Source organism: Vulpes lagopus, chromosome 9, assembly GCF_018345385.1.
Source record: "Vulpes lagopus strain Blue_001 chromosome 9, ASM1834538v1, whole genome shotgun sequence".
In the NCBI taxonomy this organism is placed as follows: Eukaryota; Metazoa; Chordata; class Mammalia; order Carnivora; family Canidae; genus Vulpes; species Vulpes lagopus.
In genome coordinates, this window is record NC_054832.1 from 60,037,234 (window position 1) to 60,059,205 (window position 21,972).

General features: G+C 37.1%; 1 protein-coding gene across 8 annotated transcripts in view; it reads left to right on the forward strand.

Moving 5' to 3' along the window:
- Nucleotides 1–991: 991 nt before the first annotated feature.
- Nucleotides 992–21,972, forward strand: part of EYA1 (EYA transcriptional coactivator and phosphatase 1) — a 172,369-nt gene continuing 151,388 nt past the window's right edge. For 4 of the 8 annotated variants that reach the window (XM_041769372.1, XM_041769374.1, XM_041769373.1 and 1 more), the window contains exons 1-3: nucleotides 6,948–7,243; nucleotides 8,006–8,055; nucleotides 9,602–9,729. In XM_041769372.1, coding sequence (XP_041625306.1) covers nucleotides 7,193–7,243; nucleotides 8,006–8,055; nucleotides 9,602–9,729 — 229 coding nt within the window. In that variant the 5' untranslated portion in view covers nucleotides 6,948–7,192. Of the gene's footprint in view, nucleotides 1,067–2,736; nucleotides 2,835–6,947; nucleotides 7,244–7,833; nucleotides 8,056–9,601; nucleotides 9,730–21,972 lie in introns of those variants that run through there. The other 4 variants (XM_041769377.1, XM_041769380.1, XM_041769379.1 and 1 more) reach the window with 4 other exon arrangements.

Below are 21,972 nucleotides of genomic sequence, written 5' to 3' on the forward strand. Positions count from 1 at the left end.
TATCCAGATAAAATTTATGGATAAGCATGTGATTGTTTTTAATCCATCTAATTTTGCTTTAGGAAAAGGAAACCATTTAAAATTGGCACATATGCACATGGACATTTCTTTTAGCCAATGACTAAGCTCTTTGTTACATAATTATGAAGCATGACCTGTGTCATATTAGTGGTCATATTACCTTCATCATGCTTTTCATAATTTTCCTCATTATTACATGCATCATTTCTTTAATGGTATCTTGTTTGGTTATATAAATAAAAATAATTGAATTTCAATATAAAAACTACTGTAATATGATTAATTTGATTATAATATATGCAAGTTATTTATATATAAAAGTCAGATACTTTACATGATATCCTGCTGCTTTGACTTCGTATAGTTTGTGTCTCCTGGATATGCAAAAATAATCTCTCGTGGGTCAGAAAACTAATATTTTATCCTTTCACATCTAAAATAAGTTTTAAACTGTGGGAAGCATGAGTATAATAGCTTAATGTACAGTTTCAAACAGGGTTGAATTCTCCAACCAGCACCTCAGATTTTTATTTTATGGACCTTAAGAATAAATATGATAGCAAAAGCAGTTACTATGTGGGTGCTTGATGTCATAGATTGAATCAATGTAACATCACATTTTATTTCACAGCACTAGAAACCTCCATTATGTGCTGTATTTTATTTTCTGCATATATACTTTAGTATATTGAATAACTGATACTTCTGGTTTGAGAAAGTGCTGTAGGTGGTAATGTAATTCTATTTCTGCTGCATATATGAACAGATCCAATAGCAATCAACTGATTTTTGACCTAGTCTCCCAAATATGGCAGATGACTAGCCCATGATTCCTTGCCGGTACCATACAAAATGAAATCCTAGGTGAGTTTGCAGTTTAAGCTGACTCTTAGGTTTGACAATGCGTTCTTTTCTGAGGAATTTAGATTGGCATCCTTTCAGGGGGGAGAGGGGGAGAAAGCCCATACTGAATTTTGTTCATTAGAAGCTTTTTGTTTTGGTTGCATGGGAATGGTGCATTCATTTACAAATTAGCAAAGAAAAGGTAAGATTGTGTGTATCTGTTTTATTAGTTGGTGATCTGGAAATGTATCATAAAATCATTTAAGAATTGACTGTGATTTTAAAAATGTTTTTTCATACGAAAGCAAGAGCCTTAAAAAAAAAACAGAGAGAGAGATGCTTTTTATCATTAATAAAACGACCAAATACATAGAATAGTATTACCGTTAATGGCAAAACAGTTTTAAAGAAAATCCAATGGGTATAAAGATTTTACTTTGGAGAACAAGATTGGTTATGATAAGTGAGTAGTATCAAAATAAACATTTGCATTTGAACTTTGGTGTGGACTGGCAAATTAAAACATAATGGGCACATCGATGATGCCTTCTTTAAATATTTGAAATCAATATAACGGTTGTCATCAATCTAACAACCGAAGTCATTTATTTGCCTAAAACGTGATAGTAAGTAAATATTTTAAACTGAAGCTGTAATTTAGTGATAATGTGAATAGGTCAACTCTCCAGATAAGTGTTATGGATTATCATGCATAGACTGTGAATTTAGTTAGCATTTTTAAAAAGAACAAAGTGTACGTTCTAGATAAAATAAATCTTTTCCCCAAAATGACTTTAAGATGTTAACACTGAAATACTATCTGGTTCATATCCAAAAAAAAAAAAAAAAAAAAAAAACAACAACAAAAAAAAGCTGTTCCTGTAAAACTAGCCATTCTAGAAATCACTGCAGAATCATCATTCAGGCATTCATTGTTAAACTGGTAACAGTTTACACGGTTGCTTCTTTTCTCCTTTTTCCTACTTAATAAATAAGTGGCCATTCTCTCTCTCTCTCTCTCTCTCTCTCTCTCTCTCTCTTTTAAAAATTTTTCCCAGACCTGTAAGTTGGTGCATTTGGAAAAAGAAAAAAAAATTTTTTTTTCTTGAAAAGTATTGATTCCCCAAGTTTCAGGGCCTGAAAAAAAAAAAAAAAGAAACTTTTGGAAAAGTTTAAAAGATAACGTGTAACTACTCCCCAAAGCTCGTAATTGGTAGCTGCTGCAGCAGGAGATGTGTGTTGACAGTGTCTCAGGGAACCTCTTCTCACACAGCTGTTTATCCAGATAGCATGGGGCGCGTTCATTTACATAATAAATTTTTTTTAAGCAGCAAGGTTGAGTCAGACGGAGCAGGGCTCCTTTCAATTGTTGCATTCAAACCAATAAGGTTAGAACAAGAGAATAGCTGTGGTTTGCGTTGCAAAAACAAGAAAAGCCCCGAGGCTCCACGGGCAGACCTACAAGGCTGCGCCAACACACCGAGGGATGAGGCTGCGCCGGTCCTTTGTCTAGGCTCCCAGATGCTATCTGCGGCTGCTGTTCGGTGCGCGAGGAGCGCGGGGCGCGCAGAGGTGACCCTACAGGACGGTGGGAGCCGATGGCTCCGAGCTTGGGGCGAGGGAGCCACTCTGCAGAGCCACTTCCGACTCTGAGCCTTCCTGTGGGCGGCCGGCGCGGCGGGGACCGCGCGGGGGGCAGCGTCTGCGCTCAGTCGCTCGGCAGCCGGAGCGAGCAGGAGCAGGGGCAGCAGCAGCAGCAGCAGCGGCAGCGGCCGGGCGCCTGGGCCCGCGGCCCGGCCTCCCCGTCCCGGGGCGCCCCGCTCGCCGCTGCGCCGCGCTCCGCGGGCCGCTGCTGAGCTCGCGCGTCCCCCCCCCGCCCCGGGAGCCCCGCCCGCCGGGCATGGAGGTCTGCTAGACCCGAGCGTTCCGAGGGGCGCCGTGAGCGGGTGGACGCGGCAGACGTGAGCGCTGTAAGTACTCGCCGACCCTTCGGGAAGCCCCAGGGACTGACCCCCGCGGCCCCGTGGGCGAGACCCCAGGTAGCAGGAGCGCAGTCGGGGGTGTTGGGCTTTGCTGCAGAATAAAAGCAAGAGCCTGACACTTTGTACCTGGGGGCTCCGTCGGCCACAGGGGCTCCATCCTAGAAGGAGGATTCCTGACCCCCCCCCCCCCCCCCGATTGTCTGAGCGACTAGCATCCTTAAGAGAGAATTACAGATTAACTGTTGATCACTGTCGCCTGTGATCGGTAGGACCGGGACTCACGGCCGCATCCTTGCAGGGAGGTCACCTCACCTCCCTCCTGATTTGCTGCACGAACCGCACAGATCACTGTGGGAGAGTGAATGAGGCGCTAAGTGCGTGTGTATCATCTCTCCAACGCAGATGACTTTTCACCCACACCTCGGCTTGATAGGAGAAAACGAGGAAGGGATTACCATTTTGAGAGCACAAACAGGTAGCAGACATCAACTGATGCCACTTTTTAGGGCAGGAAATCCTTTGGCTTCAATAAACAAATTTCCCCCAAGCGTTGGATCATAACAGGCTCCTCCTCAAAAGGCGAAATAACAAACGTTCGCTAAATTAATGTACTTTTCACTTATTGACACTTTGCACGACTTGAATGGACCTTGAAATGTAAAACGGGATTCTCAAACTTTTGAAATTACCATTTAAAGTTATTTGTCATTCCAAATCAGTATATTGCTAATGACTCATGGGCTTCTATTTCTTGGGAGAAGTTTTGGAACACGTTTAAGTAGCTTTTGCAAGAATTCAATAAATTCAGACCTGTCATTGAATTTAGACAAGTGTTTTGATGTTGCATTTCTTTAAATGACAAGGGGTACAAAGAGTCAGCAGTTAAGCACAAAGTGTAGTTTTATAGGGTTAGGATTGTTGTTTTTTTTTTTTTTTTTTAATGTGTCTTTCAGAGTAGCTTCTATTTTAGGCTTCTGTGAGTTTTTTCGCCCACCGTCTGGAGGTTTGAGGACATGCATACATAAATAGTCATGCTTTTCTGCATTATCAAATATTTGATATTTGACTTTCTTGCTGCTTGAGTTCTCCTAAGGCCCAGAGTGTTCAGTAAGTGAGCAAACAGCCCTGGGTTTTCAATTCTGAAAATTCTTCGCGGTGACAGACAGAGAAGCCTAATTGAGCCACTGTTCAGTTTTAGATTGCCAGAAGGAAGTCAACTGCTATGTGAGTTTCGTAGACATGATAAATGATTTTCTCAAAAGAAAATTTCGAGTTGAATGCGAAGATTCATATTTTAGAATACACAAGAAAGAGGAGAAAGACTTGTAGCGAGAATAAAATTCCTTCTCCCATTTAATCAGATAGCAAAGGTATTTCATTCAACATTTTCGATGAATGCTCATTTTGAAAACAATCTTTTAAAACTGTAGTGGCACCAGTGTCGTTTAAATGCTTGTTTTTGTTTTCACGGGGGACTCGATTTTTGTCACTTTTTTCAAACGAGGAAGTTCGAGATACAGCATGTTACATTAAAATCAGTAATAGTGTTGGAGCATTCATTTTATAGTCTCTGATAAAGGAGCAAATAAGTGTTAACATTGAAAAGACATCTGCCTCTTCCTAGAAGTTCATTTCGATTTTAGGTTCAGGTTTTTATTACAGCACTGACACCATAGTTAGAAATATTGATCGAGGAAAATTTTAGCAAGGATATATTCTGATTAAAAAGCAGATTTATGCCTAAGGCTCATTCTTATAAAATACATTCTGATTAGAAAATTGCCATTGTCTTTCAAATTTGGGAGTACTCAGGTTGATCTGTGGTTGGGCAAAACCAGCTTGCCTGCCAACTCTATTTATTTAGATAAGTTCAGTACTTTCACTTTGAAAATTTCTTTTTAGTTTGGAGAAAAAAAAGTTTTAAATTATAGTCATTTTATAAAAATTGCTTCTAGCAAGCAAAAAAGCCTATGGAAAACCCATAATTTAGACAAGTACCTACATTTTATTTGCTCTGTGCTGCTGAGATTTAGAATCCTTTTCCATTTACAGTTTACTTTTCACAGAACATTATTAACTTTTTGGCTTCATACATGATCTGCTGTCAGATGCTTTTGATTTGTAATTTAGCAAAGTATAATAAACAGTGCAAAAGTCATGAATTTTGCTCTGCATCCTGAGCTCTGTGGTAGGGAAAATGTGATAAAATGTGTACCTTAAGTCTTGTTTGATGATCTCTCAAAGCAAGTTTGCCTTCTGGAAATAATTTCTGGGGTTGAAGAGCATGGTATTAACAGATTTAATGTGGCTATTCAATGGATTGGCGAAGTACTATGTGAGGTTTAACAAAATGAGAGAGACAAATTGAACATCAACAAAAGTTACATCTGTGAAGAATTATAAATTTAATTAGAAAAAAGGCAAACTTAAAAGACCTCATTAACTAATCAGAAGTCAAAGTTACTAGTTCAGAATTCTTGAATTTAAATTCTACGAAGTTCTATCTTTTTTTCTCTTTGTTTTTTTTTTTTTTTTTTTTTTTTGTGCAACTCTCAGTATGCTGCTGTGGGTTTTCTGTACAAAGAATTTGAAAGAGCATTAAAGTGAAGTGACTTCGTTGTAATAGAAGATGACTATTTGTAATGTTATGGGAAATATTTTCAAACTCCTAGAACATTTGAATTAAAGATACCAGATTAGAAGAAGACAAGAAAACATGTTAAGTTTATGGATGGGAAGCAGAAAATGTAAGCCTACTGAACACCTAACAGCATTTTTCTGAAAACCATGAGATAATTTTTTTTAATTCTTTTTGAATGGGAATGGGCCTAGTTAATGATTTTTGAAACACCTTATGCTCTCAGACCTTTAAAACACAAAAACTTCCAGAGATATTGCCAAACATAAGAAAAAATCAACACCAATCAGAAATAGGTGTTCTTTGCAGATAAGTCATTATTAGGAGTATGTTTCCTTACTGGACTGTAATCTTGTACTACACATAAAAAACTAAAAGCATGTGAAGTGTAGCATTTTGTAAACTGTAACTAATTTTGCTCACATCTGTGTCTAATTGTTGTCTGCATTCGCATTCTTGAGAGTAGATTTATTTTTCCTGGACCACGATGTGGATTCAGCTGACCAGCCTAAGTGAGGATTAGTTGTTTTAAAGTTATTTTGATTAAAGAGTCATTTTTAAATACAGTAACACACAACACATGGTTTAAATAATCCTTGAGACACAAAAGAATATATCTGAAGTATACTTAATGAAATGAAGATCATGGATATGGGCTTTCAAAAATTGTAGTGTATGAAAGTACAGTAGAGACTGAGTCAGGCCAGCATTTTTTTAAAAAAAAATGCTGTTGTGCAAATGCATTTTTTTTCAGTGAGAAAACATGTTAGAATAGCTTATTTTTAAGTTTGACTTATTTTGAAGTTCATTCTTAAGTTTGACTTTGAAATTTAATTAATGATACGTTAAGCCACAAAATCAAACTTGCAAAGTATACAATGAAACTAAACTTATATTTCCAAGATTATACTATCTAGCCAATGTTAAAATAGGAATGTATTTTAACATTTAACAGAAAGTGTGTTTTACATACTCTTTCCCATAATTGGGCCAAGAGAGTTCTTAAAACTAAGTTAGTTCTCACCTATAATTTATTCCAGGTGTATAAAAGCAGAAAAAAGAAAAAAAAAAAGGAAATTTATCCTTGAGGTAGATTGCTGCAGTTTCTAAAGGAAAACATTTAATCTTGTGTGAGAGCATTACTTTTGGCAAAAATTGCGGACCCCTGCTATCACAAAATGACCTATCTGCAGGCATTAAAATTAATTTTCACTTAATACTTAATGCATCTCTTAATTATTTTCCGTCCTGCACATATTCTAGAAACCCCTACCTAGAAATTTCACATAACCTTACACCAAGACATTCAGACTGTAACAATGTGCTCTTCTCACCAAAAAAAAGGTAGAATTTCTTAGTTTTCATCAATCAGAATTTAAAAAATAACGACTCAAGAGCAGATATTTGGTTGGATCACTTTAATGCCATTTGAGATGCTTCAGTCCTCATCTTTGTTCTGTAGCCCTAATTGATGTCAGTTCAGGTTGAATGAAAATGCACATCAAAGATTTGGAATTCTGAGTCATTTTAAGCGTTTTTCAGAATGCTCCTCGCTGGGAGGCGTCAGCCCGAGCTTGTAAGGCAGCAGCCCACCCTCACCTGAGCTTTTCACCTGCTGGCAGTTCGCGCTGCCTCTGGAGGAAGGACAGGGACTAGCAGAGCCCGCACGTTCACCTGGTTGATTCATCTGGAGACAAAAGGCACCCAAATGCTGGCTAACTGGGACACTGACTTGATCGTGGAGCCATCCGTTGTCCTGGTTGGTTTAAACGGCAGAAAACTGAACGGAAAGCTAACTGCTGCTTCTGTTTTCAGCCAGGCAGTGCGGGAGGAGCGCTCGGGAGTCGTACGTCTGCACGAGTAACTGAGCCCATCCCCAGTGGTGTGCTTTGGGGTGTGAACACTTGCCTTGGCCGTTTTGAGTCAGCCCAGCATTGCCCGAAAGTTGCCCAGAAGCCGCGTCAGTAGACGTGAAGTGGCAAATAGTAAATCTAGGCGAAAACCATCCTGATAAGGATAAGAGACTGTCAGGAGGCAGAGGGGTGGGCGGGAACTCGGTTTCAGCTGGTGATAGCACGAGATGAAAGATCTTCTGAGGATGCAGGAGGATTAATTCTTGAACTGCTGTGAAACACACTCATTTTGCTAATAGCTATTTTTTTCTTTTCTTTTTTTTTTTTCCAAGCACCTTTTCCAAGCTGCCTGGGCAAGGCTGCTTTGCATGTTGATTGGGGGAGGGGTAATCCCGTTTGCAGCTGTCATAGGCCAGTGATGAATCACTATCCCGTCATTTGGCTGCCTTCCCCCCTGACAAGGGGAGGAGGAGGGTAGACCTGCTGGAGGAAACAACAGTGGAGACCTCAACTTAAAGACAATATGCCTTTCACTGCTGCAGTATCCTCCTTTTTCTCTTTTGGTTAAAAGAGAGCATTGTCGTTCTCAGCCATGTGCTCTGTATAATTAAGAGCTGACACTGAAGCAGAGTAACAACAGCTTCTAATTTCTTACCCCCTGCTCACAGGTGCAAACATCTCAAACCAGTTCAGATGTTGCTGTTTCCTCAAGTTGCAGGTAAGGATATTTGACATTTTTGGAGATTACCTTTCTGTGACCCATATCTATTTTTGTCTAGTATTTCTTAATTATTTCTATTAATAGCAACAGCCTCTGTTGGAAATTACTTAGCAATTTGTGTGTGTGCGCGCTTGTAAAACATTTTAAGTATGTAGAGAGGGAATAGGAGCCTGGGTTTGAAAATGATTATGGGCTATAGTTTCTGGTGTTAGGTAAACTGTGAATGTGTAATGTGAATTAGGAGAGAAAAGTTGGATTGCAAGCCATTTCTAGCCTGGATTTAGAAGATTTGGAAGAGTAAAAACTCATTTAGAAGTTACATGGTTCATATTAAGCTATTTTAAAAACTATTTAAGTGCAATCTCCAAAGAAACTAGCTTTTATTGACCTGGTTGGGAGGGGGGGGGCAGGGACAGTCCTCACTTCAGTGGAACGTTAATACCCCCTCCTTTTATTTTTCTTTTTTTCTTTCTTCTTCTTGTTTTTTTTAAACACATAAGTTTAAAGTAAAGTGAATGGGCCTTAGATTTTTTTTTTTTTTAATTGGCTGCCAGAAAGCAAAAGAGTATCTAGGTGTGTTTTTAGTTGCTTTAGATAAACCCCCTCCTCTCTATTAATAGAATATTAAATATAAATGGATAGTTCTGCAACTATGAACCAGAGGAGTGGCCTCTGTACCATAATTTTATAGATAAGTAACTACTGAGTCTAAAAGGGTTGGGGGGGGGTATTTAAATGTTTTTATATGGTAAAAATGCAAAATTGCAGCATTGAAGTAGAATTGTTATTTCTCTGAATAAGTGACAGCTGAGGTATTCCAAGTGCTAATGCTCGCAGGGACTCCCTGTATGTTGGCCTTATCCCTTTTCAATTGGGCACGCTGTATGTAATCCACAAAGCAAACAAGTGAGCCGACATCATAATGTTTTAATGCTGCATTTGTTTCAAGGGAAACAGAGGAACAATTAAGCAGTTTGCCAGAGTAAACACATGCATCAGGACTATCTCTTTCCCTGTCACTGCACTATAGGCTTCAAGTGTTTTATTTGGTTTGGAGACCCATTAAATTACAATTGGGTGGTAAATTATAAGGGAGTACCTAGTGCTAATTTATCAGATGAAACAGATGCCATAGAAAAGTGATTTTTTTTCCCTATTATACCTGTTTACATATTTGCCTTTTACAGAAATCATGCCTCTCTTTTTCTCAATATAAAAAACACGACTGCATTTTCTTCTCTTTGAAAATTAAAATAGATACAGTTGTCTCATTGCGATTTGATAAGCTGTGTAAGAAAAAAGATTTTCAAAGTGCCATGTGAATGTTCGGTTGGGCAGGTAAAGCAAACGACACCTCTGAACACCACATGTTATGAAAGCATGACCGAAGTTAAAATGTAAGATGGACCATTTGGAGTCTAAGAAAATAGATACAATGGGACTTTTGTGTGACTGTGTTTCAAAGGTGTCAAGTCGTTAGCACATTAAATAGTAGTGTTATGAATTTGGTACATCTGTCACACGGAAGGCTTCTTGTCTTTAGGTCTATGGAAATGCAGGATCTAACCAGCCCGCATAGCCGTCTGAGTGGTAGTAGCGAGTCCCCCAGTGGTCCCAAACTCGATAACTCTCATAGAAATAGTAATTCCATGACTCCCAATGGCACCGAAGGTGAGTGGCTGCCTTCCCCTGTTTGCTTTGCACCTTGTTTCTTCGTCAGTACATGCTTTGTTATGAGGTGGTTGTAATTGCAGTTGTCAAACCCATGAAACTAACCGTACTCGCTCCCCTTTAGACAATTTGACTTGTGAATCAGTTTTCCTCCTCAGGAGCTGCACAGTGCTAAATTATTGTATCACAGCCTGGTTTTATTTGGCACAAATGCGTATATATGTTTATGTACATATTATAGGCACACGTGCGGAACATTTCTAACCTTGGAGTGTTTTTTAGCTCCTTGTTGATCATTCTCCAGAGCACAGTATCAATTTGCATTGATTTACTCTATGAGCAAGGAGAATTTGGAAATATTTCCTTCATGGTACTTTCCCTTTTGTTACTAAATATAACAACATTTGTTTAAAGGTAATGTTGGACTGGATTGTTTCTAAATACCAATAAAATTGTGTGCCTGATGTTCTTATGGCCATGACCAGTAAAATATCAATTAGTAAAAACCAAAAATTGGGTTGCAAATGTACAACCATATTTGGAAGATACATGAAATTGGTTTACTTTCTTAAAAACTAAATCGTATACGTTAAACATAGTACCGTTACAATTATTTTGTATGATTAATACATATGAATATGTAAATTTTATGCAGATATCTATTTTAGTCCGTATAGTTCTAAGTCTAAACATGTAAGTAAGGCTATCCGTGTGTATTGGTCGCTGTTATGGGCATTTATTTAGGTACTGTGTATAATTTTAGAACTTCAACATATGCAAAGATATGTTACATGTTGTGTTTGTTTCTGCTTTAGCCTGTTGAAAAACTACTTCTTCATGGATATTTGTGCTTATTCCTTTCTAAGCTTCAGACCTTAATGAACTTAGAGCATAAGTTTCACTAGAAGTACAATGAATTATCCATGTTAGAATTCTATCCATAAAACCCTTAATCGTCATTTCCCAATCACCATGGTGAATTTTTATCATAATTCTTAAAAATAAACAAAACTAAATGCCATATAATTGTTTGGTGCAATATTCCAATGTGTATGTATTGGTGAAACCCTTTGAAGCTAGCAATGGTATGAAATTTCTGATAATACAAAAAATAGAGTAAGTTTCTGATATTAGACATGTTCATTTTTATACCAACAATGATTATTTTTAATGTGTAAATAGTCCATATTTTACTTTTTGAGTGAATACCTTCATTACCAGTGTTTATGAACAATGGTCACTGTCAAAAGGAGAAACTTTGCTGATCTAGCAAAAAATAAAAATAAAATAAAAATCTCTGGATAAGGTGGCCTCTCATCTGAAACTCCGTTTTGGTAGGTGATCGAAAAGAAATTGAAATTATTTTTAGGAAGGCAATTCTGGTATTTAAGTAGATTTTATAGAGCAAATAAAAATATCAAGCAGTCCTTTTTCCTCTTCTTTGCAATTTGGCTTCAGGTGGAAGCATGGCTGCTGCCCCGTGTAGGTTGGGCATGAGCAGTCTCACTGTAGGTCCTGAGGCTGGTGGGCCTCACGCCAGTGTCATCATGCAGGTAGCCGCTGACAGGAGTGTCAGAGGGGGCCCACGGGTGCAAACCTTTAAATGGTTATTCTCCTTGCTGAGAAATCCAAGTAAGGCAATCATTTAAAGTAACTTAAAGAAGACCATGTTAAATCCCTTTTGCACTAAGCATATATTTTGCTTAGAACCATAATGCATTGGTAGGAATACTTATGAAATAATTTATGTATAAAGAAATGAAATTTTAATTTTGTCATCACTGGCAAATCGTCTCCTACAAAATAAGAACCACATAATACTGAAACAGACTATGTGTTGGGGACTGCCCCCTAGGAAGACAGTGTGAATGTGTGGTTTGTTTTTTAAGGGCATGTGGAGTGGTTAGATGATTTCTACCAGTTTACATTTAATGGCTTGGATATCTGGTCCATATTCAAACATATATATATCTTATACAATTTTAGCATAACTAAAATAGTTCAAAATAATACAGTATTTTATATAATTGTAGAACCTGCTGAGCCAGTCTGGTAAATATTTAGAAATTATTACTTACACCCCCAAAATTATCATAGGTCTTTGAAATGAATTTTTCAGACTTATTTCAGGCAAGTGCAGTTACTCATCTCACTTTATTGTGGGCATCATTCCTCGGTATACTTTGGAAGGGTTATGGTAGTTAGGGTAGTTAGAAGATACGAATATGAAGTATCCAAAGAATAAAGGGAATTTTGGTCAACCCACTGGGGATATCCAGTTTTATTTTAGTATAAAGTTTGGAAATATGGATCCAAACTCACTTCATGATCCACGTTACATGCCTGTTTAGATGCAAACTACATCAGAAAGTTCTGGGTTATTATTAAGTTTTCGAATCAATTCATCATGCTGCTTACGTGTACCGTAATGTGTCTATTTCATTGCCCTCCGTCACCACTAGAGGAGTGAAGCTTAAAATTAGTGAACTCCCAGTGCCTGGCAAGCTTCCCTGAGATATAATCATTATAGATTTTCCTAGTATTTCTTTGAAAATCTTACCGATGTCGACACCAGCACTGTTTACCAAGTAATTAGAAGTATGCAAAACAAGAAATTCATGTAAATTTAAGAGAGGATTTAAAATATCAGTCATCTCCCCTAACTCCGTAACAAGTATCTCTAGCTCTGTAGGCCATGATTTATATTTAAGCGACTCTACTGCAGCTTAGTTGAAACCAGTCTCCTTAATGAGGTCAACAAAACTTCCATTTCGTTTACACAGTTGTTGGCTTCGCCCGCGTTTCCATAGGTTGTCGTCTCTCTCTCTCTCTCAGCCAGTTTTTACTTCCTGCCACCACTTGTCCCTATAATGAGGCTAAGAAAACATGAAAATCTCCTGTATCAAAAACCATAACTTCATCTGAAGAACAAACAAGAAGGGAATGGAACGGAGAGGCAGAGAATATTAAGTTTCTTCTTAAGTCTGCTGCCAAATTATCATAAGACTCAATGTTTGTAGGTTCTGTACTCACAGGCTAGTGCCTATTTTCATGGTTCATCTAAGGGATAAAGAGAGAAAGACACTGAACTATAGCCTCCAATACAGAGCTTTTTTATTTCCTAGATGAAATGTTCTTCAGTTAGAATAGTTGTTTGATTGTTTCATATTTCAAAAGTTTCAACTATTCGTCTTTTATGTTCTATTCCAACCTCTCTCTGATTCGTTATTGTAGTTAGCTGTTGGTTTCGCACAGTTTATAAATCTTTGAGATAGAAAGCATAGATAGGTAAAAATACAAAATAGTAGCATGAATGAATGCTTGCCTTGCCCTGAAAAAAGCACTGTTAGAAGTGATATGTTTCCAAATGAATTAATAAATATTTTAGTTACTATTAAACACTTAAAGCTTGATTTGGACGAGACTAATGGATGGTTATAAAAACACCCATTGTGGCTTTCTTTTAACTGTTTTGCCTATTTTGCGGTGGGGGTGAGGGGGCAGTTAGTCTTCCAAGACAGGATGGAATAGAAATTTCCTATTAGAGACAGATTGTGAAAGCGTAATTTTTAAGACCTAAGCTTCTTGCTGGTGATGCTCCCATAGATCCATTTTAAAAAGCACCAAATCTGAGAGAATGTCTAATGTGTATGTTCAAGCCTCTACTTGGTAGAGGCTGTGTGTTGATGTCTGTGTTGTGGAAGTGTGAGAAGTAGCTGGGAAATCTTCCTTTGGAACGACTCGGGGCCATTGCAGTAAAAGGATTTTTATTTCCATACCTCATTAAGGCCTTGTTTGCAAAGCAGTGATTCTTTCCATCTTTGTTTTTTGCTGGTTGCCTTATGTCTATGGCAGCGTAAGATTGGTCAGTTCATATATTGCTAGTGTGAGTGTTTATTTTTGGTTGTCTGGAGATGTGAAGTGGGGATGGGCAGAAAAGAGGTGTGAGCAAGTGGAGCCAAGAGCTCTGAGTTTTCTCTGTTGTAAATTTAGATCCAAACTCAAAAAGAAGCTTAAACTTGTCCTAAAGCAGATGAATTTTCCTTTAAGTGACATAAAACCAGATGCAATTGGAATCTTCCACTACAAATAGAGTTTCAGGAATTCTGATGGTAATTCAAATAGTAATTTTGAATTGGTATATCAGATTTCCAAGATGATAAGAGATACAATCTTGAATTAGGTGGCTAAATTTTCTGCGTTTTAAAATTTATTTAATTTTGTATTGCATATTTTTAGGATGATAGGTTAATTCAATTTTACAAATTTATATTATCAGAAGCTATTTTAAAGTTGTTTTATCATTTCTACAAAGCTTAGAACACTAACAAATTATCTGAATTTGTTTTTCTCACTGTAATGTGAATTTAGTAAAATACAGATATATCCAACTAGAGTATTTTTAAGAAATCTTATTTACAAGGAATATGTAAACTGGAGTGAATGTGTATAAAATTATGGTTTGAGGCTACATTATAAAGGCTATATTTGTATATTTGTGGTCAAATATTCTGTTGTCAATAGAAACATGGTAATCTAATTTTATTATTGTTTACATTCTGCACATGATTTACTTTCTGGAAGATTAGGGGACATTGTGAGTAAAAGGATTTCTAACTGACATTTTTAAAGTTTGCCTGTAGCCACATAATTGGCCTCTTATAAATCGTTCTTAAGCAAAAGCTATGAAAGGATGAACAAACTATTTTTTCCAATTTAATATTTGCCTATGTTGTGTATAAGAATAGTATTCACGTGCCTATTGCCAATTAATAATAATGGCTAATGTGTTTATAAATAATTTATTGTTAGTCATTATGCTGACCATTCTCCATGATTTGTTTCATTAATCTTCAGAAAATTCCTGACATACCAGCATAATGGTTAAGAGGCTGGGTCCAAATCCCCACTCTACTATTTACTAACAGTGTTTCCTTTAGGTTCCTTTTCCTCATCTGTAGAAATAAGGATAATAGCAGAACTTCCATCAGGTTTGCTGTGAGGATGATAAGGAAAACCTGGAACATACTTGGGACTTACTAAATGCCCTATTAACTATTAAGCCATGTCTAGATTGTAGGCACATCTATAGTACTATTGCTGTTTTACACACAAGAAAAGGGAATCTTAGAAATGTCAATGTTTAAAGGCACAGTCTTTGTCATTAGTAGAACTAATATCTGACCCAGTATTTGAATCAAGTTCTGAGTCTAGAGCTTGGGTTTTAAAATCACTGTTAGTCTTTGGAGAGATTGTGATTCCCATCACCTGCTAGTTTTGGGTTTGGTTTGGTTTTGTTTTGTTTTGTTTTTGACACCTTCCTATTAAACATTGGAGCCTTCCCTGCCACATGGATGCTTTCTTGACTGGAGAACACCATTTCCTAGCAAACAGCAGAGCTGTAAAAGGACCAATGGCAGAGGCTTTGATGACGAAATGACTTCATTTTGAAGACACGTCCGTGGGGCAGTTATACTCTGGTCTTTAAGTTCTTGTGTGCGTGAGTGTATGAGATTTCTTACTGGTGTCGTGCATGCTCAGCATATTGCATCAATAGGTTAAGTTTTAGGGGATTGTCTCTTACTAGTTTTCAAAGCTTTAGACTTAATTATAATTCCATCAGCTGTCTCTCTCTGTTAGGCTTCTCTGGGATCAAACAGAGATGGGAAGTCTTCTCTGCTTTTCATTATAAGTCATTATTATATGCACATTTGGATTGGAGCAGTAATACTGTGAAATTTAAAAAGCAGTTCTAGTTACGCTACTGCTCAGAGTAACAATTTTCTATCTCAGAAAATATTTTTTAGTGGGTGATGAATTTGGTCACATTTCTCTTGACTTAGCCAGGTTATGCTAACCAAGCAACACTCAAAGAAGCAGCTTAAGTGGCATTTGTTGGGGGCTCCATAGAAACAGCAGTTATCAAAGCCAGGATTTGGGAGCATGCGCACTATGTTCTAGGAGCAGTGAGTTGCAGTTCAGGTAGTGTGGCTGGAGGGGAATGAAATGAATGGGGGGGTGGCTAAGAGGTGAAGTCAGAGGATGAAGGGGTGGCATGTGTAGGACCTGGCAGTTTGGTAGATATACTATAGTTTATTATAAATAGCTTTCATAGTAAGAATAGGAACTCCAATGCTTATTGGCTGAAACTAGGCTTAGAGTTTATAGAGAGCCAGGCTTCTTGAAAAACTAATGACTCTATGTATAACAGTATTCAGCTACTCTCAATACCTAATAATTTCAGAAAATCACATTTCTATGACGTCTTTTCACTATCTGGGCCAGAAGTTTAGTATGATCAGAAATCTATATATTCCTTAGAACATCCTGTCTTCTGGGAAAAATGTCAGATTCCCTCCAGGGAGATCTATGAAACTTTAGTGAGTGCTAGTATTTGGCTAATTCTTAATCCTTCACTCCCAGAATACTTGCCTTAAGTAATTCCTAATTTGTTATGATGGCCGAGGATGCCCGGGAGTGAGCTCTATATAGATGAAGTGGTGTGTCTCTGTGTGCCAGTTCCAAAAGTGACTCATTTTCCTTTTTATTTTTTTTTTGGCTCCAAATATACAATATAATAGGAAAAAATATATAATTACAAATTTTCCATCTTCACTTAGGGTAGATAAAGTTATCTGACACATGACTGCTAAATAATCAAGATTTATGTTAAGGTTTTATGTTAAGTTTTAGGACCCCTTCTATAAGTAAAAGCTTGTTATTATGTTAACAGTAATTTGTTGGTTGAGTAGACTTTTTAGTTTCACTTCATGCCTATAATAACTCAATTATACTGAAAAAGATGGATGAACTCTACCAAACACATCCCAAGGTGATATGTTTATAAAATTCCCTTTAAAGCAAATTGAAAACATTTCTTTTACATGAAGTCAATCAAAATCTAAGATGCTTACCTATTTTATCATTGCATCTATTACTGTTCAGAGGAATTGTGAGTGGAAAGAATACTTTTTAACAAAATAAGGAGTAAGAAATGAATTAAATTCTTTATCGAGCACATCATTATGCCTTCTGCATACCTTATTTTACCCACAAAAAAAGTTAACTTTTATGTACCTCATTTTAAAGAGTTTAAACAGCATAGTACTGTTTTGGAGAAAAGCTTCAAAGACCTGTAAGGTTGATTTCAAAGCCCACATTCTTTACTCTCTAAAACACAAATGCCCCAATAGCCAAATAACTTGGTTCTTACATGATTTATCTGCCTTAAGAAATTTTTATGTTACCCTAAGCGTATGATTCAGTGAAGGAAGTATAATATCTATTTATATGTGTTTTGCTTAGGAGAGTCTGTGTGTTCCTTAAAGGCAAGGATAGACCTGCTCACTACTGTGTGTGTCTTCAGCATCTAGCAGAAGTCTTGGCAGTGATTAGGCGGTCAACAAATATTTGTTGAGTGAATGCTGCATATGACTAAGCAAATAATGCAGGCTAGTGATTACAAGAGAAGAGAATCATTCATTTTATTTAAAGGCACTACCAGATTCAGTGAGTGTCTAAAAGCCTGTTTTTCAAATTTTGAAAATGATTCCACAGACCAATTTATATAATAGTTACATAGGCCATCCATCCAAAGTACATCCACAGTCAACATTCCTGCTGATTTTGAATTTGATCTATAGTAACTGACTTACATTTGACCTATTCTAATTAATTTATTAATGGAAACTGCCACTGTTGGATTTAATAGTATTTAGCAATTATGATGCAACTTCCACATATTCCAAGAAACGACTGAATTATATAAAGTTCAGGCAGTGAGTATAGTTAGGCTTAGTATCTTTACAATATGGTGAGGAGTCATGACTGGAGGTAAACATTTTAAAAGAGGAAAAATTGCAAGAACAAGGATATATACATACTGTGGTGAAAAGTCTATATATCTGTATTTATAAAATTAGAATATATATCAATATATATCATACTGTATATTCACCATTGCATTATTCATTCAAGAAATATTTATTGATTTGTATCTAGAAATTTACCAAATATCATTTTTGCCGAGGAGAAGTTTACAGTCTACTGTGATTTGCAGACCTATAATCAGATGACCACTATACTTTATGACAAGGGCTATATTATGCAGAGAGGTGGGGACCTAATTATGACTAGGGTGATGAAGGATGGTTTCTGCACACAGGCAATACTTAAATTGAGTCTTGAAAAAGAGGTGGAAAAACACTGGGTGCCAAGCCAGGAAGGAAGAAAGAGCATGGATTGTTCAGCTGTAGCAAAGACATCCCTAATCCCAGGAGTATTCTCTCTCTCTCTCCGTGTGTGTGTGTGTGTGTGTGTGTGTGTGTGTGTGTGTGGTGTTTTTTGAGGGACATGCACAGAGTGCTAAGACAGTCGCCCAAAACAGATGATAAAGAGCCTTACATACGAAATTCAGGAGTTCGGATTCAATCCTGTGGCAGCTGACCAACCTGGAGGCTCACAAACAAGAGAGTGATATGATTGAGCCTGTGTTTCAGAAATCTACTCCAGTGGTATTTTGAAACTGTATTCAAGAGTAGGTGGATGGTGAGAAAAGACTCCAGGTGAAAAGCTACGAGGACATTTTTGTCTGAAATAATGTACTTATTTACACATTATTATTTCAGTACAAATTTACATTTGATGCTTACCTTAAAGTTGATAATGCATAATATTAAAAATATAGAAAGACAGTATTGTGTGATGGTAACAAATAGATTTTGCTGTCGGACTAACCCTGGCTAAAAAAAAAAAAAATGCAGGGTAGCTACTTACTAACAATATAACTGACATGAGGGTTTTGAGAAGCAACAGCGCAGGGGTTTGAGAGAAGGCTCTGAAGCCAGGCTGCTCGCTCTACCATTCACTGGTTAGCTAGTGTGATGCTGAATAATTATATTACTTAACAGCTCTGTGCCTCTGCTTCCTTTGAAGATAATAATAGTTCCTACCTGTAGGGTTGCAAGGATGGTAAATGAATGCGTAAAGCACTTAGAACACAATGTGCCCCCTAGGAAGTGCTTAATATTTATTAGTTATTATTACCATGATCATCATTATCTATATCTCTAAACCTCTGTTTTCTCCATTATAAAATGGAGATTTCAGTTTTATCATGGTGTTATGGCAATGTCTATTTAAAATACTAAGCATTGAGTGTGTGGGTGGTGCTATCTGACTCTTGGTTTCGGCTCAGGTCATGATCTCAGGGTTCTAGGGTCAAGCCCTTCAGTGGGGTCCATCCTCAGCAGGGAGTCTGTTTGAAGATTCTCTTTTCCTCTTTCTCTCCCGCTTGTGCTCTTTCTCTCTCTCAAATAAGTGCTTTAAAAAATTAAAAATACTAAGCATAGGCACGAGCATCTATTACGTACTCAAAAAATAGGTACTATTAAATTATTATATTTTAAAAAATCTGCTGGGACTGGCTACTGTGTCTCCATGGGGGAAAGAGGATATCTCCTCCTCCTCTGAGGTCCATCAAATTGTCTAATGGCTGCTGCAGGTACTCTGAGTACCTGGGCTACTCAATAAGTTTTTGTTCAGTTAATACTTAAGGGTAGGGCTTATGTCTGGGGTACTCCTGTGAATTGGCGAAGAATGGGAAAATATGGGGGGAAAAGCATAATCTGAGATGTAAATTTGGTAGGTTGATTACATTTTAGGCAAGTAAACCATTTTTCCAGATTGATATGATTGAGGTTCTGAGTCCACGCCAGCTCATCTGCTTCCAATCTTCATACACTAGTTTATTTTACCATCCGCTAATTTGCAACATACACTGATACACTTTTATTCAGTGCCCTGGTATTCTGGGACTTTTCCTATGGCTGTGCTGTTTGCTGATTGTTCAGATTTCCATCAGAGCAATGATTAAGGATGATAAAGCCCCTAATTAGAAAATGTTTGACTTTTCACTTTTTAAAGGTTTCATGAAAGATGGTAATCAAAAAAAAAAAAAAGTTGAAACTAGCTATGTGAACTTAGGCTAGTTTTAAAACACCTTTCAACTGCAGTTGCCTCATCTTTGAAATGTGACAATATTAAGAAATATTTCATGAAGTTGCCATGAGGAAGAAAGGAGCCATTGCTTGGAAAGTGTTTAACACGATGCGTGACCTATAGTAGATGCTCAGTAAACATAAACTTCCACTTATTCCTTTTCCATACTAAATTCTACTTAAATATTGCCTATGTCATAAATTAAGACTATTACTATCTTAATGCGTATTAGAGCAATCTTTTCATACTGTTGTGCCATGCTTCAATTATTATAACAAACTAAAAATAGAGCTCACTTTGGAATTTATTGTAGGTATCTGTTAAAAGTCATTACATGGCACATTTACGGTTTGTATATTTAGTTATATGTACATTTTAGTTAAAAGAACCAGAAACAAATATTAACTCTAGTTAATGATATGACTGGTGAAGTGTTGAGGGGATATTTATTGTTTGTGCAACTTATTTTGAAGCACATGAAAAATAAGAGGGTTTTATAAGAAATAGGGAAAAGTAAATATAGTAAAATGTTACTTGTGGGATTTAGGTGGTTGCTTTATGACTATTCACTGTGTACTTCTTTTAACTTTTCTATATATGTAAAAATGTTATAATAAAATATTGGTAAAAAAGTTAACCCGCGATACCTAACGTGTCCTAGGAAGGCCCCATTTATTTGGTTGCTTTGTTTTTTTTCCACAAAGAACTATTCCAGAATCTAGCAGAAATTCAAAGACGTATGTGACACTACGAACTAAGAACTAAACACTAAGAACTCACAGACTGGTTGGGGGAGATAAGACTCTGAAAATTGAATCCAAACTCAAAGGTCCTACTATAACAATTGGATTATGGAGGTGAGAATTTTCCATGTACAGCTTAGAGATCCCCAGGAGTTGTAGAGCTAGTATTGAGGTCAGCAAATTCTTTTGTGCAAAAAGCTTTGTCTGTAGGATGAGGAAGTTAACAGGCCACATGTATATTTAACTCTTTTTCACATGGGGACAGTCCATTATCTTTATTAAAATACACATTTTCACATCTGAAAATTCACGGGTTATTTTTATCATTATGCAGTTTTTCAAACAGCAGATTAAAAGTAGTCTGTCATTCCTGTTCTGAAATATTTCGGTGTTAGAAAGAGGGCTTCATTCTCAAGAAGGTTAGAAGCCACTGATCCAAACAAAAGTGCTCTCAGAGTTTGGAAAAAAAGAGCTCTTCAGCTTGCTGAGGTCTGGCCAGGCTTCAAGAAGGAGATGGAATCTGAGCTGAGTGTTGGGCAATGGGTAGAATTTGAATAGGTCGACAAGAGATGGAATGCATCCTAAATGAGGAACCAATCTGAACAAAGGTAGGATAGTTTGGGAGACTGTGAGGAGACCAGTTTAGCTGAAGAAGGAATTGATAGTAGATAAGGTTGGAAGGGTCAACTGGAGCCAAACTGTGGAGGACTCTGCATGTTAGACAGAGGAATTTGGACTTCATCCTGGAGCCAGTAGAGAAGCCACGGAATATTTTGAGCAAGGGCTTGATATGGTGAAAGTGTTTTAGGTATTAATCTGGCAGCAATTTCAAGGATAGATTGGAATGGGGGAGAGATGAACAGTTGTACAGAGGCTCATGTAGTCTGCCCAGATTTTATGTGTGAGGAATCTGAGCTAGTGTGGCAAGAATGAGAGTCACAGAAAAGGAAAGTGAAGTCTCAAGCAGACCTTTCAAAGGCGCATCATTTACCATGCGGCACTTTTACCAAAAACACTCAACTTTTCTAGACCTTATAGAAGCCATTGCATGGTGCTGCTCCAATATACTGCATTTGCTACACTTCTGTGAATACGTTTGGAAATTGACTAATAGTTCTGTGGGCCCTGTAGACGTTCAGGTTCTAAGTTTAGTCTATAGATGCTGATTTGTTTTTCCTAAGGTCGCATAAGGTGGGATATTTTGAAAAACTACTATTTTTCTATCCTCTTTTAGGCAAAAGGGGATGGATGACTCTAACTTTAAAATTTTGGAGGGATGATAATCATATGCCAGGGCCAATATACACACAAGGAGGAATGCCTCATTTTTCCAGATGGGAACTACTTAAAGAAACACATTTGCTTCATGTATATATACATTTTTAGATAAAGAAGAAGTGGTTAAATGGTTACTTGCAATATTTAATTTATCCAGTTCTATGTCTTTAAGAGGTGTCATATAAAATTATAAATTTAGGAATATTGCTATTTTTCACTTTAT